The following is a 22,882-nucleotide window of genomic DNA, read 5'->3' as shown; positions in this document are numbered from 1 at the left end:
CATTTTACAATAGAGGAGATAAAAGTTGAGAAGAAAAATAATAAAATCTGGTGTATATAACTGTCAAAAATCAAGGAATAATATGCATGCTTATATTCAAGTCTGAAAAGATGGTAATGTAAAAAAATGGTAATGGAATTTGCCTCTGGGACAAGCAGTGGAAGACGTAGTTTTTGTTTTCCCCCCTTTTAACGTGTTTATTAAAGAAAAATGTAAATGAGGCTTTAGTCTTGTTGGAAGCTACTTTCTAGTCATTGATTTATAGTATCCTGATAGCAAGAAAAATAGTTATATCTTTCCTTATACTAAAAAAAATACTTATACATTTTATACAGTTTATTTGAATCAGGATACAAATATTGCAGTTGGTTACTAAGTCTCAAGTCTTTGTTTGCTTTTTGTTATTTTTTCTTTCTTTATTAAGGTATTATTAGTACATATGTGTCTTATCCCCCTATTGCCCCCGCCCACCCCCTCCCCTGCTCATGCCCTCACCCTCCTGGTGTCTGTTTCCATTGATTATGTCTTAAGTCTCTTTTTAATATATCTTTTATTCCTTGCAATATTGTCTTTGAAGGGACCAGTCTTTTGTACTGTAGAGTATCTGCTCTGAATTTTGTCATTTAATGTGTTTCTCTGTTCTCTGTGTTTCCTATAAATTAGTAGAGCTAAGCTTGATCAGATTCAAATATGATGTTTTTAGCAAGAATACTTCATAGGTCATGGTGTGCATTTCCATTGGGAAGTACACAATGTCTAATGATCTGTTGTGCTGTTATCCACCATTGATCATTGCTACAATTACTGTGCCAATGTCTCTCCACTCATTTTCAGACTTGCCCAAAACCATGAAGTCTTAGTTGTTACAAAAAGAAAAAAAATGGGGGGTAAGAGAATTGAATGAAGGTGGTCAAAGGTACAAACTTCCAGCTATAAGATGAACAAGTACTAAGGCTGTACAACATATGATTATAATTAATACAGCTGTATGAGATATTTGAAAGTTGATCAGAGAGTAGATCTTAAAAGTTCTCATCACAAGGAAAAAAAAAAACCCCATTTTTTAATGAAATGATGGGTGGTAACAAAAGTTATTGTGGTAATAATTTCACAATATATGTAAGTCAAGTTGGCATGTGATATATCTCTTAAATTTATATGGTGCTATATGTCAGTTTTATCTCACAACTGAAAAAAAAATCTAAAAAATATAAGGAAAAATAACTAGCATAAATATTCTAAACATTAGTGTATCTGCTTTTATACCAAGGAGATCTTACAACCCCAAAAGTTATTCTTCAACTTCTCTGCTTCCTTTCACATTCTTCCTGACACCATGAGGGTCTTGTTTTCCTTTTTGGAATCTGTAGCTCTTATTTTATCACCTAATTTTATTGTAGCTGTTAACGGATTATTTTTTATTTTGTCATTGTCCTTTTATATGGGGGCATACAGGAAGATTCAAACACTAGACTACTATCACTACCATCTTCCCAGAAAACTCTCAAGACTTAGTTTTCCTGTCTCCTTTTTGAAGAAATTATTAAAATAAAGTATTAGACTAGGAGTAAAAGTTTTAGGTCCCTTCTATCACTTAAATGAAATGAAATAAAATGAAAAGATGGTGGTGATAAATGCAAGTGCTACAGGAAAAAAAAAAGCATAAAAAGGAGATGATGGGCAGGATAGTGACCTTCAACAAAACCCTCACAGGGTGGGCCCTGTGGATATCAGAGAGGAAATACTTCTGGGAGAGAACAGTCAGTGCTTGGGAGGGTGAGTGGGGGAGGAGAAAGAGGGGATTGGGATGTCTGAGGAACAGCAAGGAGTCATTATGACTGGAGCAGAGGGAAGAGGAGGAAAAGACACAGAAGATGAGGTCAGAAAGGAAGGAGGTTGGGGATGGGGCATAGAGGAAGGGATCTTGGAGGCTCTTGTAAGGATTTTGGCTTCTTTGTGTGGCCAGCTACTAGGGGTTTTGACTAGGATGACAATTGGATAACATTTAGGGTCTTTCTGCCAATGGGTGAGAATGGTCTGTAAGCAGCAAGGGCAAAAGAAAGGTGGTCACTTAAGAGGCTTTTTCAATAGCCTATATTGCAAACCCAAGTGTTTCTAATTTCAAAGCCAGTTCTTCCACTAACCCTTCTGTACTAACGTGGTCATAAGAGTGAATATACTTCTAATGTATGGGTAGTTATTTCCCCCCAAACCCCTATTATCCTATATATCTTATATAATAAAAGCCTAATATGCTAAATGTCCGACCATTCATTTGACCGTTCGACCAGTCGCTATGACGTGCACTGACCACTAGGGGCCAGACACTTTAACTGGTAGGTTAGCTTGCTGCTGGGGTCCGGCCAATTGGGACTGGGAGAAATGGGCCATACATGCCCTAGATCAGTGGTTCTCAACCTTCCTAATGCCGTGACCCTTTAATACAGTTCCTCATGTTGTGGTGACCCCCAATTTCATTGCTACAAATTGAACATAATTAAAGCATAGTGATTAATCACAAAAACAATATGTAATTATATATGTGTTTTCCAATGGTCTTAGGCGACCCCTGTGAAAGGGTCATTTGACCCCCAAAGGGGTTGTGACCCACAGGCTGAGAACCACTGCCCTAGACGGATCTGTGCACTGGGCTGGTTTCAGCCAGATCCCCGCAGGCCAGGCCGAGGGACCCCACTGGTGCATGAATCTGTGCACCAGGCCTCTAGTATTACAAATAAGCCATGAAAATATCCTTTTAAAAAATATTTTTTATTTCAGAGAGGAAGGAGGAGGGAGAGAGATAGACACATCAATGATGAGAGAAAATCATTGATTGGCTGCCTCTTGCACGCCCTACACTAGAGACAGAGTCCCAGACATGTGCCCTGACTAAGAATGGAACTGTGACCTCCTGGTTCATAGGGCGATGCTCAACCACTGAGCCACACCGGCCAGGCAAAAACATTCTTTTAAAATAAAAATCCTCTTAAAACCTACTCATTACAGTTTTAAGTATATAATATTTGAAATTCTTTTATTTTTCTATTAGAAGCCACTCCCACCAAAGGGAAACTGACTTGCTTTAGGAATAGCATTGAGAAATTTAAACCAGCCCTTACAATTCAGCACACTAGACTGAAAACAGCAGTGCTGTCATTTTGTGAAGGTTTTTCTTTGTTGTTCTTAGAATTAGAAAATAACCAATGGGTTGCAGATATGATCTTGAAAAAAAGTGATATTTTTTCAAGAAAAGGATGTGGTAGAGACTGCCAGTTGTTTGGCCAGTAAGTATTTTCCCTTTCTTCCTTACTATGAGTCCTCTACTTTTGCTGAAGGTGGCAATATGCCCAACTGGAAGAAAAAACTATTTTCCAAATTATATTGACCATCCTGGCTAGAGAGAAATAAGTAGGGTTTTCAAGGAAAGGCCTTTAGAAGGGAAACACTTGGCTGGCTTGGCCTTTTGATCTTTGCCTTTTCTCTTTTCCTTCTTCCTTTCTGAAACTTGAATGTGATGCTTAGAGCCAGAGTAACTATCTTATAATCATGAGGAAAAGGCCAAGGGAAATCTGAAAAACTTTGGCTCCCACACCTTTAATATTAGCAACTGCCACAGAATCAATACTAGTAACTGCCAACCTCCAGACTAGGTGTTATCTCGTTGCTTTTTTAATCTTTTTAAAAAATTGATTTCAGAGAGGAAGAGGGGGAGAGAGATGGAAACATCAATGATGAGAAAGAATTACTGATCAGCTGCCTCCTTCACACCCCACACTGGGGATCGAGACTGTAACCTGGACATGTGCTCTGACCGGGAATTGAACTGTGACCACCTGGTTCATAGGTTGACACTAAACCACTGAGCCACGCCAGTTGGGCAGGTGTTATCTTGTTTAAATCTCAGTTGAATATGTGTGTGTGTGTGTGTGTGTGTGTGTATATATATATATATATATATATATATATATATATATATAGTAGCAAACACAGTTCCTAATTCAAGACATAGACCAAACCCATCATTAAACATACTTTGGAAAGAAGTGACATTTCTGAATTTCCACTAGTTACATGTGCCTGTGATGTTAAACATGTACACTGAAGTCAATCTTTTACTTCTCTTTGAAGAATGCTCACTTTTTCCAAGAAGAAAAATATCCCCTGCATTTATATATGAGGAAAGAAATGCAAAGCAAGAAATTAACATTGGAGCCCTTCTGAAACAAATAACAATATTTCTGTTAAATCTTGCATTATTAATAAAAAGCATTGTATATTTTATTATGAAAATATGCTATTTAGTGGCACCATAATAATGCTCAAATGGATTGAGAAAGTTACAGTATTTTTTTTCCATCCTTAAGTTATGTTCCTGAAAACCATGCCAAAAGAACGTGTGGCTGAGGAATGGAAACATTTCATGAGAAACTTGGAGACAAAGGAACCAAAACAGGGGCAGGAGAAAGCCAAAGTACATTTTATTAAAGATGTTCACTTGCCCTAACCGGTTTGGCCCAGTGGATAGAGCGTCAGCCTGCGGACTGAAGGGTCCCAGGTTCGATTCCGGTCAGGGTCATGTACCTTGGTTGCGGGCACATCCCCAGTAGGGGGCGTGCAAGAGGCAGCTGATCGATGTTTCTCTCTCATCGATGTTTCTAACTCTCTATCTCTCTCCCTTCCTCTCTGTAAAAAATCAATAAAATATATTTAAAAAAAAAATAAAAAATAAAGATGTTCACTAATATAAAACAGCCCACTAAATACAGGTATATCATTGGCATTATGGACAAATATATACATCTTTAACAATGAGTATCATGCAATTCATTTTCTTTGTTATTCCTTGCTCGTCAAGAAATTTTTAGAACTTCTCTTTCTCCCATAGTTATAATGAGATTTTGTAAATCTGTTTTATTCTCATGGGAATAGAGAGAAACTGTATTCTGCCTCAGCTTTTCTTTCTCTTGCAAGGAGACTCTGAACCAATATTTCATGTTGTTGTGCTGTTAGTTCCACTGCTCTCCAACTTTCCCGTGTGGGAGCACACTGACCACCAGGGGGCAGCTCCTGCATTGAGTTATGTTCCTGAAAACCATGGTGGTCAGTGCGCATCATAGTGACCAGTTGTTCTGTCATTCCACCTTAACAGTCGCTTAGGCTTTTATTATATAGATGTAATGGGAAGCTCTGGGAGGGTTGAGAACTGAAGAGGGACTTGTGTTTTAAATGGTCACTCTTGTTACATAGGGTGCCAGAGGTGTTTGCAATAATCCAAGAGAAAGATGATGGTGGCTTGGACTAGAGTTGTAGTGGAGGAGATAGTGAGAAATATCCAGATTCTGGATATATTTTTAACATAACAATAAAAGGATTTTAGTGTGGAGTGTGAAAGAAATTGATGAGTTCAAGGATGAAGTTTCTAGATTGAGCAACAGGAGAATGGAGTTGCCACTTACTAAATTGGGTGAGATTTGGGTGTGGGAGTTAGCAGAGGCTATTGATGCCCTGTCCCACTGTACCTTGGCCTACTTCTGAGCTTACCTGCAGCTTGGTGGCAGTTCTGCCCTCATCCCTCTGTTTCTCTGTCTTGGGGATTTCTCCATCAACAGTGAGGAATGGGAAGGGAATTACTGGATAAATAACCCAGCTTCTTTCTTCCTCGGTGGGACAATTCTGAGATGCCTTCTACAAGATTCCTTAGAGAGGATCCAGCTTCAATTGCCCACAATACTGACCTGCTCCTTAAACTGTCCTTTATTAACATTTCTCCTTTCTCTTTTTTACTTCCCCTATTTCTATACTTCCTGGGGGTAACCTCCTATATAAGTTAGATTTTGTTGCATAACAAACTGCCCCAAAATTTAGTGGCTTAAAACAACTATTTTTGCTCATGATTCTGTGGGTCAGCAATGTGGCCTGGATTCATCTGTGTGACTCTTCTGCTGGCCTTGCCTGGGGTCACTTAGTGGCTATAATCATTGGGCAGCTTGACTGGATCTGGATGGTTTAAGATGACCTCTGCTGATAGATGGCAGAAGCTAGCTGTCAGCTGGTTGATTTAAGAGGCTTCAGATGGGATGGTTCATCTGCTCCTCTGTCCCTCTTAATCTCCAGGAGGCTAGATGAGGTTGTTTCACATGACAGTCTCAGGGGAAGCCAGAAAGCATCATGAGGCCTGGGTCAGAAGTCTCACAGTGTCACTTCTGCTGCATTCTTTTGGTCAAAGCTAGTCACAATGCCAGATCAGATTCATTTTATTTTATTTTATTTTATTTTATTTTAAAATATATTTTATTGATTTTTTACAGAGAAAAAGTGAGAGGGATAGAGAGCTAGAAACACCGATGAGAGAGAAACATCGAGCAGCTGCCTCCTGCACACTCCCTTACTGGGGATGTGCCTGCAACCAAGGTACATGCCCTTGACCGGAATCGAACCTGGGACCCTTGAGTCCGCAGGCCGACACTCTATCCACTGAGCCAAACCAGTTAGGGTGCCAGATCAGATTCAAAGGGTGAAGAGAAAAATCTCACTTCTTGATGGGGAGTGATATCAAAGTTACTTTGCAAGAGGGGCAGACATATAAGAAGGGAAGAAAGTTTAGGCCATCTTTGCAAGCAATTCACCCATGTCCCTCACTCCCTAAATTAACTACTACTCTGGGTCCTTGTTTCACAGTCTGCTCTTGGGGGAATCCAAACTAAAATGCGGTGGGTGGGAATCAAAGCTCTGGTTTAGACATTCAAAGTTTGAGACATTTATTGGAGAAATCCAAGGAGAGATTTTTAATTAGCAGTTGAATATATGAACCTGGACTTCAGAACAGAGGTCTGGGCTAGAGATGCTCAAGTTGGGAGTCTTTGCTATGTACATAAGTATATAAACTGATGGGCCTGGATAAGATCATATGGAGAATGTGCAGAGAGAAAGAAGAGGTCAGAAGACTAAGTCCTGGGCCACTTTAATGTTACGAGTCAGGGACAGGTAGAGGGGCCTGCAGAGGACACTGAGAAGGAGCAGCCAGTGATGTCCTAGAGTGACAGTGGTGTCCTGGAGGCCAAAGAAAGGATGTTTCCAAGAGCGATCAACAGTGACAGGGAAGAGCATTCCATATGCTCTCTGTGTAAAGTGATTTGGGGTCATTGCTCCACATGTGTCAGCATTTTATATCCATCTTCATATTTTCTCATTTACTTACTTATAAGAATTATAACTCAAAGGCAGAGGTAAGTAAGACATCTATCTTTGGGACAGGTCTGTAAACATGGAGTTGAGAAGGAAGCCACAGAAAGGCAATAGCCTGCAGATTCATCACAGTCACAAGTTTAACTAACTCTGTAGCCCTGGGAAGCTTTTCACGATTTTAACAGTTTAGTGCAGGATACAGGAGTTAGCATGGACTTTACAAAAGAACTAGACGATCAAGCTATTTTAAAATTTATATTTCAAAAGAATTCAACATTACATTGCTTGTTTACAATTAGCTCGAGATTAGGTTTTATCTACCTCCCCCCAATCTGTTCTCATGTGCTTTGTGCACCTCATTTGAATGGTTTGGTTTCCTTCCTTTCCCTCGGAGTATCTACTTACTTTCCCCACTCCAAATTTTCCTGAACTGATTTTGTTTTTCTCCTTATTTTCCCCCCAACACCATTTATCCCTTCAATACCCTATTCCACCTCAACCCACTCTGCTTCCCCCTGAACTGATTCTTGTCATGCATTCCACATATAATGTTCTAATTTCTACACAGTCTATGCCTAAAAGGAAGAAAAAGAGCCTACTTTAAATCTGGGTTCAGAGCATAATTAGAAAAAAATTTGTTTCTGTAAACAATTACTAAGAAGCTTAAATATGTTTACTGTTAATAACTAAAACCTCAAAATACTTATTTTGAAAAGATAAGGCAACCTCTCTCCTTCCTTTCATTGGCTGCCAAATGGCAACAGCCCGACTTCCTCATCGAGTTCCTTGCAATCCCTCCCAAATAGACATTTGCACCCAAATTTTTGTCTCAGTACCTGCTTTTGGGAGAGCCCAAACCAACACAGTGTTCTGAATATGTGGAATGCCCTGCACTTCACTTGGCAACAAACAGCGGAGTCCAAAGGCAGCTGAACCTTTCATGGCCACATGTCCCTCACTTTGGACAGCCCTCCCTGGGACTGGCCAAGCGGCATCTAAGTTTGTGATCCTGAATGTGTAAGCAACAAGCAGGGGGAGTTGTTTCTTTTTTATATTTCCAAGCACTGAGAGAACAGACCCAACAAATACATATTTTACAATTTCAAAACCATAGTACAAGCTACATAATGCATGTAATTAAAAAAGCTAAATATTAAAAAAGGTAAATATATAAACCAAAATACTTTCATAAATACCTCATATGCTGTCATGTGCCTTTTTCTAATTTCTTTCCTGCTTCTTTATTTTTCTTAAATTGGGGTTGTAAGAGTTTTCAAGAATTAACTTGCTTTGCTTTAATTTTTGTCTTCTGGGCCTTTGTTACCTCATTGGCTTGAGTGTTTTCAGGAGGACTGTTAATGCTTCAACTTGAATTAGCAAGCTCTCCTGGAAGAAAAACACACCATGTCATTTCTAAATTAATTCTATAACCGTACAGAATTTGATTTTCACAAAAGAATGTGAAAATTATCTTAGATAATTTAGGCAGCAATTTCATCTGACAAATGTGAGATTCTATTCTTTTAAAAATTTTATTGAATGTATTGGGATGACATTAATTAATAAAATTATATAGTTTTCAGATGTAACCTATATAATTCTACAATACATCATCTGTATATTGTATTGTGTGTTCATCACCCAAAGTCAAGTCTCTTTTCGTCACCATTTACCCTACCTTTATCCTCTTCTACTTCCCCCAACCTTGCTTTCCCTCTGGTAATCACCTTACTGTTGTCTTTGTCTATGAGGTGTTTTTTTTCCCTTAATCCTTCCACCTTTTTCATAGACCCACTCCCCTCTAACAGATGTCAGTCTGTTCTCTGTATCTATGAGTCTGTTTCTATTTTGTTTGTAAGCTTATTTTATTCATTAGATTCCACATGTAAGTGAAATCATATGGTACTTGTCCTTTTCTGACTAGCTTATTTCACTTAGCAGAATACTCTTCAGATCCATCCAGGCTGTGGCAAAAGGTAATATTTCTCTCTCTCTCTCTCTCTCTCTCTCTCTCACAGCCAAGTAGTATTCCATTGTGTAAATGTACCACAGGTTTTTTTTATCCACTCATCTATTGATGGGCACTTGGGCTGCTTCCAAATCTTGGCTACTGTTAATGCTGCAATGAACTTAGGGGTGCATATATTCTTTTGAATCAGTGTTTCAGGTTTCTTTGCATATATTTCCAGAAGTGGAACTGCTGGGTCATAAGGCAGTTCCATTTTTAATTTTTTGAGATAACTCCATACTGCTTTCCAAAGTGGCTGTACCAATCTGCATTCCCACTAGCAGTGCACGAGTGTTCCCTTTTCTCCACATCCTTGCCAATACCTGTTGTTTGTTGATTTATTGATGATACCCATTCTGACAGATGAGAGTTGATATCTCACTGTGGTTTTAATTTGCATCTCTCTGATGATTAGTGACATTGAACATCTTTTCACATATCTATTGCCCATCTGTATGCCTTGCTCAAAAACTGCTTCAGAAATGAGTCTGTAGTATCCAATGTGTTTTGGGCACTGCAGCTCTGTGGGCAGGGTCTGTGACCGTTTTGCCAATTACTGAACCTCCAGCACCTACTATAGTGACTGTGATATAGTGGGTGCTCAATAAACATTGGTTTAATGAATAAGTGCATAAATTTACACAATATTAATTCAGAATACCTGACACTTATTGAATGTATATATCTGCAATAGTTGTTTTTTTAAAAATAAATCTTTATTGTTCAGATTATTACAGTTGTTCCCTTTTCCCCCCCACAGCTCCCCTCCACCCAGTTCCCACCCCACCCTCTGCCCTTACCCCCCACTGTCCTCATCCATAGGTGTATGCTTTTTGTCGCTGGGTCAAAGGTCATACACATGGAAAATGTAGCTATTTCCATCCGCAACATGTCTCTGTGCTCGGAAAGGCCTCTCACAACTTGTTCACACTCTACTCAGAAAGGGTGCAGAGCCACGTAACGGCTTTTTAAAATAATGTATCCTCTTATGTTTAAAATGAGGATTTCGCTACCAAAACTGAGGAGAAAGCAACACTACAGCTGCTCTCGCCCCTCTCACCCTTCGGGTGATAGTTGTGCGTGGGGCTGCGAGCTGGTTTGCGGGCCGTTGACGAAGCCGTCTGGGCGGCTCTCGCGGTTCCGCCGGCTTCCCGGGGCCGTCGCAGCCTCACAGGGGCCGTCGGAGCCTCGCAGGGGCCATCGCAGCCTCACGCAGCCTTACAAGGGCCATCGCAGCCTCACACAGCCTCGCAAGGGCCATTGCAGCCTCACGCAGCCTCACAGGGGGCATCGCAAGCTCGTAGGGGCCGTCGCAGCCTTGCAGGGGCCATTGCAGCCTCACGCAGCCTCGCAGGGGGCATCGCAGCTTCACAGGGGCCGTCGCAGCCTCATGCAACTTCGCAGGGGGGGGGTTGCAACCTCGCAGGGGCCATCGCAGCCTCACGCAGCCTCACAGGGGGCGCCACATCCCACGTTGGGGGTGAAGGTGCGAGACAGAAGCTCCTCTCGCTGTCTCTCCTGCTGTTCCCTGGCATATCGCCAATGCTGGAAGTTTCTGAGAGTAGTCTGCAGGTGCTGGACATCATACTTTAACTGGTCAACACGAAGTTTGGCATTCTGTCTTTTGTAGGGAGGCTCCTTGCTGGACAAAAATCTCCAGGTGTTCTAGCTGGCTGAATATCTGGTATGCTTGCTTGGATTTCGTTTTCTGCTAAGTGCACAGACTGCTTGTCTGCTGTCTCCCGGCATCCCATTTGAGACTGGATCTGGTGGACCTGCTTGTGCGTTTGCTGGTACAGCGGTTCCAAGTCAGCTCCGGCTTCCTCTGAACCTGAGTCTGCTTCTTGAGTGTGTCCCTTATGGATGCGAGGAGTTGAAATCTGCAGTTTGTTGGGTTAGGCTGCAAAAGCGCAGGTGGTTCCTTTTGTGCCACTGGCACAGCTTGGGTGGGGATGTAAATTGAGTAGGGCGGGGTCTCAGAGAATCACCAGGGCGGAGCAAACAGCAATGGTTGTCATCAGCGTCTCAGCGACTCCTCGCCTCTCTGTGACTCCATGTCTCCACGTCCCCCCGAGTGCCGCGCCCCCACAGCAACAATGATCCCTGCAAGCAGCTCCACAAGAAAGCCACCCTCGCTCTCTGACCCACTGCAAGACAGTCCAGCCTCTCCCCAGGGGTCTGGGACCTCAGAATCCCGCCCCAAACAAGCTCAGGGGATTCGAGAGCTTGTATCCCCTTCCGATTGAAAAAAACCGCGCATCCAGTTGCAGCCCGCCTGGCGTGTGCCTCCGTACCTCTGTTCTTGGCGCCTCTGCACCTCCTACTCAGTCTCAATGCGCTTCTTTCTTTCCTTCCAGTTGTAGAACTTCCACTGGGCCAGCTTTCCCATGGTTCTGGATGATAGCTGTTTTGTCTTATAGTTGGTAGTTTCAATGTTGTTGTGGGAGGCAGCATGCACAGGTCTATACCTTATGCCGCCATCTTGGTTCTCCCTGCAATAGTTGTTTTTATTTTATTTTTTATGTATTATTTATTTATTTTTGCAGAGAGGAAGGGAGAAGGAGAGGAATAGAGAGTTAGAAACATCAATGAGAGAGAAACATCGATTCAACTGCCTCCCGCACACTCCCCACTGGGGATGTGCCCGCAACCAAGGTACATGCCCTTGGCCGGAATCGAACCTGGGACCCTTTAGTCCGCAGGCTGATGCTCTATACACTGAGCCAAGCTGGCCAGGGCTGCAATAGTTGTTTTTAAAAGAAAATAGTTTCTATAATTTGCAAATAAAGCAATAATCTGATAGTTTATAGAAAACGCCCCACAATACCCAATTTTATTTCTTTTGACATAATACCATCTCTGGATATAGTCTATTCTGCAAAATAAAATAGCACTTTTACAGTGATTATATTGGAAAGGGAAGACAATATCACCCCCATTTACTGGACAATAATTTATCCAATATTAATGTAACTAGGTTGTTTTGCATCACTAATAATAGAAATCCTAAGTATACTGACTAATACCCATTCCCAATCAAACTACTGGGAGAGGAGAGGGGATTACTCGTGGCACTAGGGACCGAGTGGGCTGCTCCTAAAATATTAGGGCTGTATAGGACAGGGTAGATGCCTGAACAAGATTGGTGGGAGTGTATCCTGGGTAGGTACTGTGTCTCCCACAGTCACCAACTAATAACTGGAAGAACTGGCACTCAAACCTAGTTGTCCTGAAATCAAATGCTTTTGTTTTAAGGTAATGTGCTGTAACAAACTATTCATTTTACAGAAAGTAAATTATTCATATTTTTGTTTGTTGTTTTGTTTCTTAATTTAAAGGGTAATACATTCCTAGAGTTCTTCTGGTAGCATTATTCTAAGTCCCTTATTAACATTAAGGGAGTCTGCAGAATGTATTCCAGTAATTTTGAAGCAGTGTTCTTTAATAGTTCTTCAATACTTCCCCATGGAGGATAACTAATGTTTCCTGTGAGCTTCTACACTAAGTCCTCCTAATGCCAAAGTTCAATAAGTATCTATATTAATAAAAGGGTAATATGCTAACTAGACCAGACATCTTCTGGATGTCCATCTGAACACCCATCCGGACAAAGCCACAGCGGCTGCAAGGCAGCCAATCAATGTGTCTATCTCACATCAATGTTTCTTTCTCTCTGTCTCACCCCTTCCCTTCCACTCTCTAAAAAATCAATAGAAAAAAAAATATCCTTGGGTGGGAATTAACAACAACAGAAAATCCATTAAAATAAACGTTGTGCCTCATAAACTCATTATAATGGATGTTAATGATACCCCAGTCATATTAGTTTCCTGTGGCTCTTTAACAAATTACCACAAACTGGGTGGATTAAAATAATAAAAATTTAGTTTTTTGCAGCCTGGAGGCAAGAAGTACAAAATCAGTATCACTGGGTCAAAATCAGTATCAGCAGGTCCTCCCTTTGGAAGATCTAGGGGAGACTCTATTCCTGGCCTCTTCAAACTTTTGGGGGCTGCGAGCATTCCATTCCTTGCTTGTAGCAACATCACATCGATTGCTACCTCCATCTTCACATCACCTCCTCCTCTATGTCTATGTCAAATCTCTGTCTGCCTCTCTCTTATAAGGATGAATATGATGGAATTTAGGGCCCACTAGGTAATCCAGCATAATCTCTTCCTTTCTACATGCATTTATAGGTTCCAGGGATTAGACCTAATATCTTTGGGGACTATCATTCAGTCTACTACACTATGATTTTTTTTCCTTTGTTCTTTTCTGTTAATCCTTACCTGGGGATATTTTTCCATTGATTTTTAAGGAGAGTGGAAGAGAGAGGGAAAGACAAAGAGAAACATCGATGTGAGAGAAACACATTGATTGGTCGCCTCCTGCATAAGCCCCAACCAGGGCCCGGTCCAGGAGGAGCCTTCAACCAAGGTACTTGCCCTTAACCGGAATTGAACCCAGACCCTTTGGTTGGCAGGCTGACAATCTATCCACTGAGCCAAACGGTTAGGGCAAATATTCTTATAGTTGGAGGAAAGTTCCTATCAGGGGAGTACCAAGAGGTATCTTTATTTTTTTTTTCCTTTTGATTTGTTCTTTTCCCTTCTTTGAATATATGTTTATTTCTGGAAAACTAAGAAAGACAATGACTTGATTTTCATATATAACAATAGAATTATATTTTCCAAAGAATACTTCCCCATAGAGGATAACTAATGTTATATTAGTTATTTTTTTAAAAATATATTTTATTGATTTTTTTTACAGAGAGGAGGGGAGAGGGATAGAGAGTTAGAAACATGGATCAGCTGCCTCCTGCACACTTCCCACTGGGGTTGTGCCCGCAACCAAGGTACATGCCCTTGACCAGAATCGAACCTGGGACCCTTGAGTCCACAGGCTGACGCTCTATCCACTGAGCCAAACCGGTTAGGGCTATATTAGTTATTTGTGATTCATTCATAATATTTGTGACTCATAATATTTGTGACTCATTCATAAATGTGTTTGAATGTCTTCCATCAAGAAACTCCCACAAAATTAAGTTAATAATCCGTGGCAGTGGCAAGGCAACAAGTGAGAACAAATCGTTTTTTATCTTTTTTTAAAAAAATACATTTTATTGATTTTTTACAGAGAGGAAGGGAGAGGGATAGAGAGCCAGAAACATCGATGAGAGAGAAACACCAATCAGCTGCCTCCTGCACACTCCCCACTGGGGATGTGCCTGCAACCAAGGTGCATGCCCTTGACCGGAATCGAACCTGAACCCTTGAGTCCGCAGGCTGATGCTCTACCCGCTGAGCCAAACCGGTTAGGGCTCGTTTTTTTTCTTTTACCAAGAGATCCCATCATGATTTGCAGACGGAATATAAAATCCTTACCATTCGTCACTTAGAGTCACTGTCTCCACATCACAAAACTAGGCTGTGACCTCAGGGTCCTTGCCAAATGCCAATGAGCAGAGCAGTGTCCAGCTTCACAGCTAGAGCAGAAGCCCCACAGTCTTCAGTGTGTTTGGGAACCCCTCAAACAGGCATCGTCATTCTAATACTATTAAGCCTTTCTGAAATTTAGCTTAGAGTCCCAGAATTTAAACTTGTCCTGCTTTTTGAAAAGAAAAAAATTATCCTATGACTTAACTAAAATAAGGTATGCTCACAGCTTTTTTAGTGCAAAAGATTATTCTAAATTATTTAGTAGGATTTAAAAAAAAATATGGTCAAATTTAATCAGTGTGTAAAGTCATACCTATTTTTCATAATAGTATTTTACTTTTGTAAAAATATCTCATTATTAAGTAATATATTCTATTGAGAAAGGTCTAAGAAAAATTTGAATGATTCTTATGAGTCTTATTTCATTTATAATGGATTCAGGAGAACATTTTAATTTTATTTCTTGCATTATTAGTATTTTTAAAAATAAAACTGTGAAAGTAAATTGTGAATTTCTCTTGTATCAGAAAACCTAGTTTTTTTTTTTTTTTTTTTTTTTAAAAGGAAAATGAATTTTTTTTGAAGAATAAATTTACAGCAGAGCAGAACTTATGAACAGAATTTTGAAGAAACTAGTTAAAACTCTCCCTAATTTTCTAAGAAAACTAACAACGCTCCATCTAGAAACCACGTACTGCAATAGGAACACACCGCATACACAAGGATTCTGTCGGTTTGGTGGGTACGCACCAAGACTCTGCCTCACTCAACACCATGCAGAAGGTTAAAGACTTCTTCAACAAGCTTTCAAAAGAAACAACCCTGCCGAGCCTAACATACCATCAGAAAGCAAATGGAGACGGTAGAGGACGCCCTGAGGGCCAAATATAAAATCCAGACAGCCCCTGGCCTCAGCAAAAACATAGTAGATCCTAACAATCTGAGTCCAATAATACAGTGGTTCTCAACCTGTGGGTCGCGACCCCTTTGGCCTTTGAACGACTTTCACAGGGGTTGCCTAAGACCATCCTGCATATCAGATATTTACATTATGATTCATAACAGTAGCAAAATTACAGTTATGAAGTAGCAACAAAAATAATTTTATGGTTGGGGGTCACAACTTGAGGAATTGTATTTAAAGGGCCAGAAGGTTGAGAACCACTGCAATAATAGAAAGAAGGCCACAGGAGGTAGTAAGAATATTACTACAGACAATCCATCACCTGCAGGAGGACACTGACAAGGGAAGATCACTAGCACAGAAGGTCGTTGCAAAATACTCCAGCAAGCCAGTAGTAGTAAAAAAGAAGGTAATCAGATTGGAAAATGAAGCAATCAGTAGAATGCACCTCCTTTTCAAGGCAGGAATTAGCAGAACTCAGAAAACGATTGATTAAAGGAGAATTAACGGACATAGTATGAACTTGGAGGCGACACATCTATGTTAAGTGCAGATGAACTCACAGTAGTAATAGATGCAATACAATTAGCCAAATTAAAAACAGCACTAAAGGAAATTGCAGAACAACATTCAAATACAGTAAGATCATTATGGAGCTGGATAGGAGATGTGTGGAGAAGAGCATTCCCAGCAGTGGACCTGTCTTCAGGACAGTTGTCAGAACATTGGGGTCTCTTACACAATTACAGACCCAGTTAAGGAAATGGGTGATTCTAACAAGCCTCTCTAAACCACCATGGGAAAATTCAGAGGTAGAAGGGATAGTCAAGGTACTAATAAGAAACGCCCAGATGGCTACAAAATGCAGCCTCAGAACCTTATCGCAGGGTCCAGCACTGCAGAGGATTTTAAAAGGAAAATCCAACTGCACCAAGACCTGTTAGCAGAAAAGAAATTCGCCTTCACAGCAGAGGAATCAAAGAAATATTCATTCCCCATGCAACAGTATAGGGGACCTCCAAAGCCCTTACAAACACGCCAAACCAATCAAAACAGGCAGAATGACCAGTACAGACAAGGACAAGCTAATTACTGGAGAAGGAACAATTCATTCTTCAAGAACAATAATCCATTCAGAAGTAATAATAACAACTCAGTCAGAGACAATAGTAATCCATTTAGAAATAATAATCTATTCAGGAATAATCAATCCACCCAGCCACAAAACCCATTCAGACAAAATGACCCTTTTGGGAACAATAACTTATTTAGAAATCGAAACTTTAAACGAAATCCCAACCCCTTCCAAAATGGACAAGGCACTAACCCCTTTAAACAAAACTCAAATCAAATCAGGGAAACTGGTAGGGCTCCCACCGACCACAGCAAGTTCAGCAGTAGGGGGCACAAACAAATTTACCCACCCCTACCCTTTGGAACCCTCCCCAACATAAATATTACAGAAACATTTCTCATGGAACATGACAATAGACCATACATAACACTACAAGTATCACTACATGGAAGTCATTTTCAAAACCACTCATTTTTAGTAGATACAGGAACACAAGTCTCTTTACTAAAAGGCACAGTAACACACAACAAAGTAGTCACAGAAGGAGTAATGGGCAATGTAATCTGAACAGCACCCACTCCTGGACGCATATAAAGGAAAGAAAATCCCAGCAACCTTTTTGATAGCACCAGAAATTCAAAACATTATAGGTATGGACTTAATCCCACAACTCTTTAGTCACATCATACATAAACCTACATTACATAACATACAGACATTCTTAACAGCACTACAAATACCTCCATTAACATTACCAGAACCAAATACACATTCATTCACACCTCAAAGCCCTCTAAAAGGAGGACATGATGATGGAACCAAAGCACTTAAAAAACTTCTGGAAGAGGCTAAAATAGAACCAGGCAGGTCACACATTTATAACAGCTCAATCTGGCCTGTAAAAAAGCCTAACGGCACCTACAGGATCACAATAGACTATCGCAACCTGAATAAGGCCTCACCAAAGAGAGATGGCTGCCTGCCTGACGCACAAGATGTAATCAATATGACCCAAAAAGCCGACCCAAAACGCATGGCAGCAATTGACCTATCAGACATGTTTTCCGCCATCCCAATAGCTAAGGAATCCAGACCTATTACCACATCTACATGGCAAGGTAAGCAATCGCAATTCAAAAGACTTCCACAAGGATACAAAAATTCACCTACAGTTGCACACAATTTACTTGCCAATAACATCGACCCCACCAAATGTAAATCTACAATTATACAATACATAGACGACATCCTACTCTATAACAATGACAAGGATACCCTTCAAACTGACTTAGACGCACTAGTATCTCATTTGAGATCACTAGGCTGGATAATTAATCCTGACAAAATCCAGCCCCCAGACACCAAAACAACATTTTTAGGCATCCACTGGAGTTCTGCAGGCGGAAACATACTGAACAAAGTAATAGAGAAATTGCTAAACCTAAAAGGCCCAACCAACAAAAAAGAAACACAACAATTAATGGGACTTTTCATGTACTGGAGACAACACATACCATATCTGGCAGACATTGCAAAACCCATATACAAAGTCACCAGGAAAGCAGTATCTTTCATATGAACCCAAGAACAGGAACAAGCATTTAAACAATTAAAGGATTACATACACCACTTTCAATCCCTACAAAGTATCAGACCAGGAGACAAAATAATACTAGGCATTAGTTTCATGGCAGAACATGAAACTAGCTGGGGACTAGACAAAAGAGGAACAGAAGACGAAAAACTAATGCCTGTAGGATTCTGGACTCAGAGATTCCCTAACTCTTACCACAAATTCTCTCATTTTCAGAAACTAACCTGGACACTCTATGTGGCATTTTGCACATGGAGCCCCTGACTGGACTTAACCCAATAACCGTGCACAGCACATTGCCCCTTAAGGCATGGCTCAAAATGTCAGCTGAAGAATTGGCAGGTTCCCAAATGGATGAAAAGGTTCTCTCGGGGAAGTGGTACATTAACACACGAGAAACCTCTGGCTCCAGTGAACCAGCCCTCCTCACCAAGGAGGTCAACAAACTTGAGGTGGAACCACCTACCCGTGCCAACAAGTTTGTAAGACCACCCAATCCGATCAGTGTGAAAGGGCCACAATATAGCCCTGAACTTAACAACGCCTGGTTTACAGACAGATCAGTTTCTGTAACCGGTGACCCGTGCGAATGGAGAGCAGCAGCCTTCAATCCAGCGACATCACAAGTGCTAACGACGACTAGTAGGTCCAAATCTGCTTAACATGCTGAACTCATAGCTACATATTTAGCCTTTAAGGACTCAATTGACAATCATAAGCTCAAAATTTACGTCTTTTCCGACTCATGGGCAGTCTGTAAAGGAATCACTGAATGGTAAAAAGGCTGGTTAATTAATCGCAAACCTTTATGGTCACAAGACTATTGGATAAAACTCTACGGCCTCTCCAAGCAAATTAAAATATACATGACACGAGAAACCAAAATGGCGGCATAGGTAAACACCAGAAATTGCTGCCTCCCACAACAACTTCAAAAGTACAACGAAAAGACAAAACGGACATCATCCAGAACTACAGGAAGGCTGGCTGAGTGGAAATTCTACAACTAGAAGGAAAGAGAAAAGCATACCGAGACTCAGAGGAGCTGCGGAGGTGGAGTGCAGAGGTACGGAGGCTTGAGCGCTCGGAAAGGGGCTGGCACCTGAGGATGCTGCTGTCTTTTTTAATCGGGAGGGAGTCTCAAGCTCCCGACTGCTCTGAACTCTAGTTGCGGGAAGTCTCTGGGGACCCAGACTCATACGGGGAGAAACTGGACTGTCTGGCAAAGGCAGAACTCTGAACTCAAGGGCTGCTTTCTCTCAAAGGTGCTTGCAGCGATTACCAGGACACTGAGACGTGGGGCCCCTTAGGGCAGGGCTGAGGATCAGCCATAGCTGCTTGCCCTGCCCTGCTGATTCCCTGAGACCCCACCCGACCCAGGCTGCAGCAGAGGCTTTTGCATAGGAATGCCCTGGCCCTTCGCAATCTGAAAATTACCTAACAAATTGCAACTGGGCCAGACAGACCCAGAAATTCCAAGAGAAGTCCCCAGGCCCCACAGCGGCTTACATTGCTTCACAGCTGGGCCTCATCTGGGCACCTCCAAACCCCAAGAAAGAAAGGGGAATCTGCAGATTTCTTTGTAGCTCCTGCTGGGTAGCCTCAGGAAGAGGCTAAATTAGCAACTCCTTAGATCCAAGACCCAGTGTACCCAGTGGTCAGAGTGGGACCATCCAGATTACAACTCCTCAGATCCATAAGGGACACACTCAGGGGGCAGACTCAGTGAGCACCAAAGCCCCACTGAAGCAAGTCTTGCCCCAGAAGGGTGTCTTCAGCACAGAAGTTCTCCCACTGCAGACACAGCTGATTCTCACAGCCAATTGGCCTGGAGGTCAATTCCTCTCAGTGATACCTACAACAATCAAGGCTTAACTACACAAGACTGTGCACAAAGCCCACAAAGGGGTGCACCAAGAGTGTCCACCTCAGGTAATTGGAGAGGCTGAGCCACTGGGCCCTATAGGACACCTAGTGCACAAAGCCACTCAGGGAAACATAAAAAATGTGGAGACAAAGGAAACAGGTCACAAATGACAGAAATGGAGGAAAGCAAACTACTGGATATAGAGTTCAAAACCACGGTTATAAGGTTTTTCAAGAATTTTCTGGAAACTGCTGACAAATTTAGTGAGACCCTGGAGGATATGAAAAAAGACCAACTAGAAATTAAGCATACACTGACTGAAATAAAGAATAATATACAGAGATCCAACAGCAGACAAGAGGATCCCAAGAATCAAGTCAAAGATTTAAAATACCCAACCGGAAAAGCAAAAACAAAAAAGAATCCAGGAGAACCAAGATGGCGGCATAGGTAAACACCAAGACTGCCGCCGCAAACAACCACTTCAAAAATACAACTAAAAGACGGAACAGACATCACCCAGAACCACAGGAAAGCTGGCTGAGGAGAGACTCTTCAACTAGAAGGAAAGACAACAGCAAACCGAGGCTCAGAGGAGGCGCAGTGTGGAAAATACAAAGGTACCGAGGTGCGCGCGCAAAGCGGGCTGGTGGCTGAGGGCGCCGTTGTCGTTTTCAGTCGGGAGGGAGTCTCAGACTCTGAGCTCCAGATCCGGGCGAATCTCTAGGGACTCAGACTCAGACGGGAGAAGCGGGATTGTCCGGCATCAGTTGGAATCTGAGGACAGCTTTCTCTCCGAGGTTTGCAGCGGCTGCCGGGGTTCTGAGAAGCAGAGCCTCTGGGAAGGGACTGAGAGCAGCCACAACTGCTCAGAAAACCTAGTTTTAAAGACAGACTTATTATTATTATTTTTTTATATATTTTATTTATTTATTTATTTTACAGAGAGGAAGGGAGAGGAATAGAGAGTTGGAAACATCAATGAGAGAGAAACATCGATCAGCTGCCTCCTGCACACCCCCTACTGGGGATGTGCCCGCAACCCAGGTACGTGCCCTTGACCGGAATCGAACCTGGGACCCTTCAGTCCGCAGGCCGACGCTCTATCCACTGAGCCAAACCGGTTATGGCAGACTTATTCTATTTTTAAAATTTTTTGTTTATTGATTTGAGAGAGAGAGAATGATTTGTTGTTCCACTTATTTATGCATCCATTGGTTGATTCTTTTGTTGTTGTTAATCCTCACCCAAGGAGATATATATATATTTAAATATATTTTTATTGATTTCAGAGAGGAAGGAACAGGGAGAGATAGATAGAAACATCAATGATGAGAGAGAATCATTGATCAGCTGCCTCCTGCACGCCCCCCACTGGAGATTGAGCCCGCAACCTGGGCATGTGCCCTTGACCGAAATCAAACCCCGGACCCTTTAGTCCTCAGGCCGATGCTCTATCCATTGAGCCAAATCAGCGAGGGCCTCACCCGAGGATATTTTAGAGAGAGTGAAAGAGAGAGGGAAAGACAGAGAGAAACATCAATGTAAGAGAAACACTTTGATTGGTTGCCTCCTGCATGAGCCCAGGCCGGGGAGAAGCCTGCAGCCAAGGTACATGCCCTTGACCAGAATCAAACACGGGACCCTTCAGTCTGCAGGCTGATGCTCTATTCACTAAGCAAAACTGGCTAGGGCCATTGGTAGATTCTTGGATATGCCTGACTGGGGATCGAACCTACAACCTTGAGGTATCGGGACGACGCTCTAACCAACTGAGCTACCTCATCAGGGAGAGACTTTTAGGCTTCAAATATGCTATTTTGTGTATTCATGCAACATTTATTGAACACCTATTATACCCCAGGCACAGTATTAGGCACAGGGAGATACAAAAGTAAACAAGGCCCAGTCCCTACCCTCAGGAAGCCTGTAGTGTAAAGAGGATGGTGACAAGGACATGGTTTTTCACAGATAGTGTGATGGTGCTCTGCTGGAGCTGGCAAAAGGCATTAAGGTAGAGCAGAGACCCACCAGCCTTCAAGACTCTAGGCATCTCTTGTGAAAGGAAGCTGAGGTCTAAAGAATGGGTAAAAGTCAGTCAATTACTCAAACAAAGGGACTACTGTGTGTGTGTGTGTGTGTGTGTGTGTGTGTGTGTGAGAGAGAGAGAGAGAGAGAAAGAGAGAGAGAGAGAGAGAGAGAGAGCGATATCTCAGAAGTGAGAATAGTGCTTTGGAAATGGAGGTAGTTTAACATGGCAAGAACAGAGTAATAGGGAAGGTTTAAAAGTAGTGGCATGGCCCTAGCTGGTTTGGTTCAGTGGATAGAGCATCAGCCTACGGACTGAAGGGTCCCCAGTTTGATTCCAGTCAAGGGCACATCCCCAGGTTCTGGGCTCGATCCCCAGTAGGAGGCATGCAGGAGGCAGCTGACCAATGATTCTCTCTCATCATTGATGTTTCTATCTCTCTCCCTCTCCCTTCTTCTCTGAAATCAATACAAATATATTTTTAAAAATTATATTAAAAAAGTAGTGGCATGGCCTTCCCCTGAGTGGCTCCTAGGCTTATTCAAGAGTCTAGACTTCAAAAAACATTAAAATATTTCAATAAAGGCAACGGTATGCTCAGATCTGCATTTTATAATGATTATTCTAGTTGCAGTGAGAGAATGGATTGGAGGTTCGCAAGATTGCAGGCAGAGACCTGTCAGAATGATGGGGTGAGAAAGGCCCAGGGGACAGTGTAGTTACCTGAACTGGATGGAGCTCACTGAGGAAGTTGGCAAATTTAAAAAATAATT

General features: G+C 41.8%; 1 protein-coding gene across 2 annotated transcripts in view; it reads right to left on the bottom strand.

Annotated features, from left to right (window-relative positions):
• COMMD1 (copper metabolism domain containing 1) overlaps window positions 1–22,882 on the bottom strand; it is a 171,768-nt gene that overhangs the window by 133,759 nt on the left and 15,127 nt on the right. The window contains exons 3-4 of one of the 2 annotated variants that reach the window (XM_070429310.1): window positions 11,488–11,685; window positions 8,382–8,571 (exon numbers count right to left, since the gene is read on the bottom strand). In XM_070429310.1, the coding sequence (XP_070285411.1) occupies window positions 8,382–8,396 (15 nt within the window). In that variant the 5' untranslated portion in view covers window positions 8,397–8,571; window positions 11,488–11,685. The remainder of the gene's footprint in view (window positions 1–8,381; window positions 8,572–11,487; window positions 11,686–22,882) is intronic. The other variant, XM_070429309.1, reaches the window with a different exon arrangement.

The sequence above is a fragment of the Myotis yumanensis genome, unplaced genomic scaffold, assembly GCF_028538775.1.
Source record: "Myotis yumanensis isolate MYYU_CA2020_CCGP unplaced genomic scaffold, mMyoYum1.0.hap1 SCAF_11, whole genome shotgun sequence".
NCBI lineage: Eukaryota > Metazoa > Chordata > Mammalia > Chiroptera > Vespertilionidae > Myotis > Myotis yumanensis.
The sequence above is the reverse complement of the archived record's forward strand: the minus strand, read 5'-3'. Positions and strand labels throughout refer to the sequence as shown.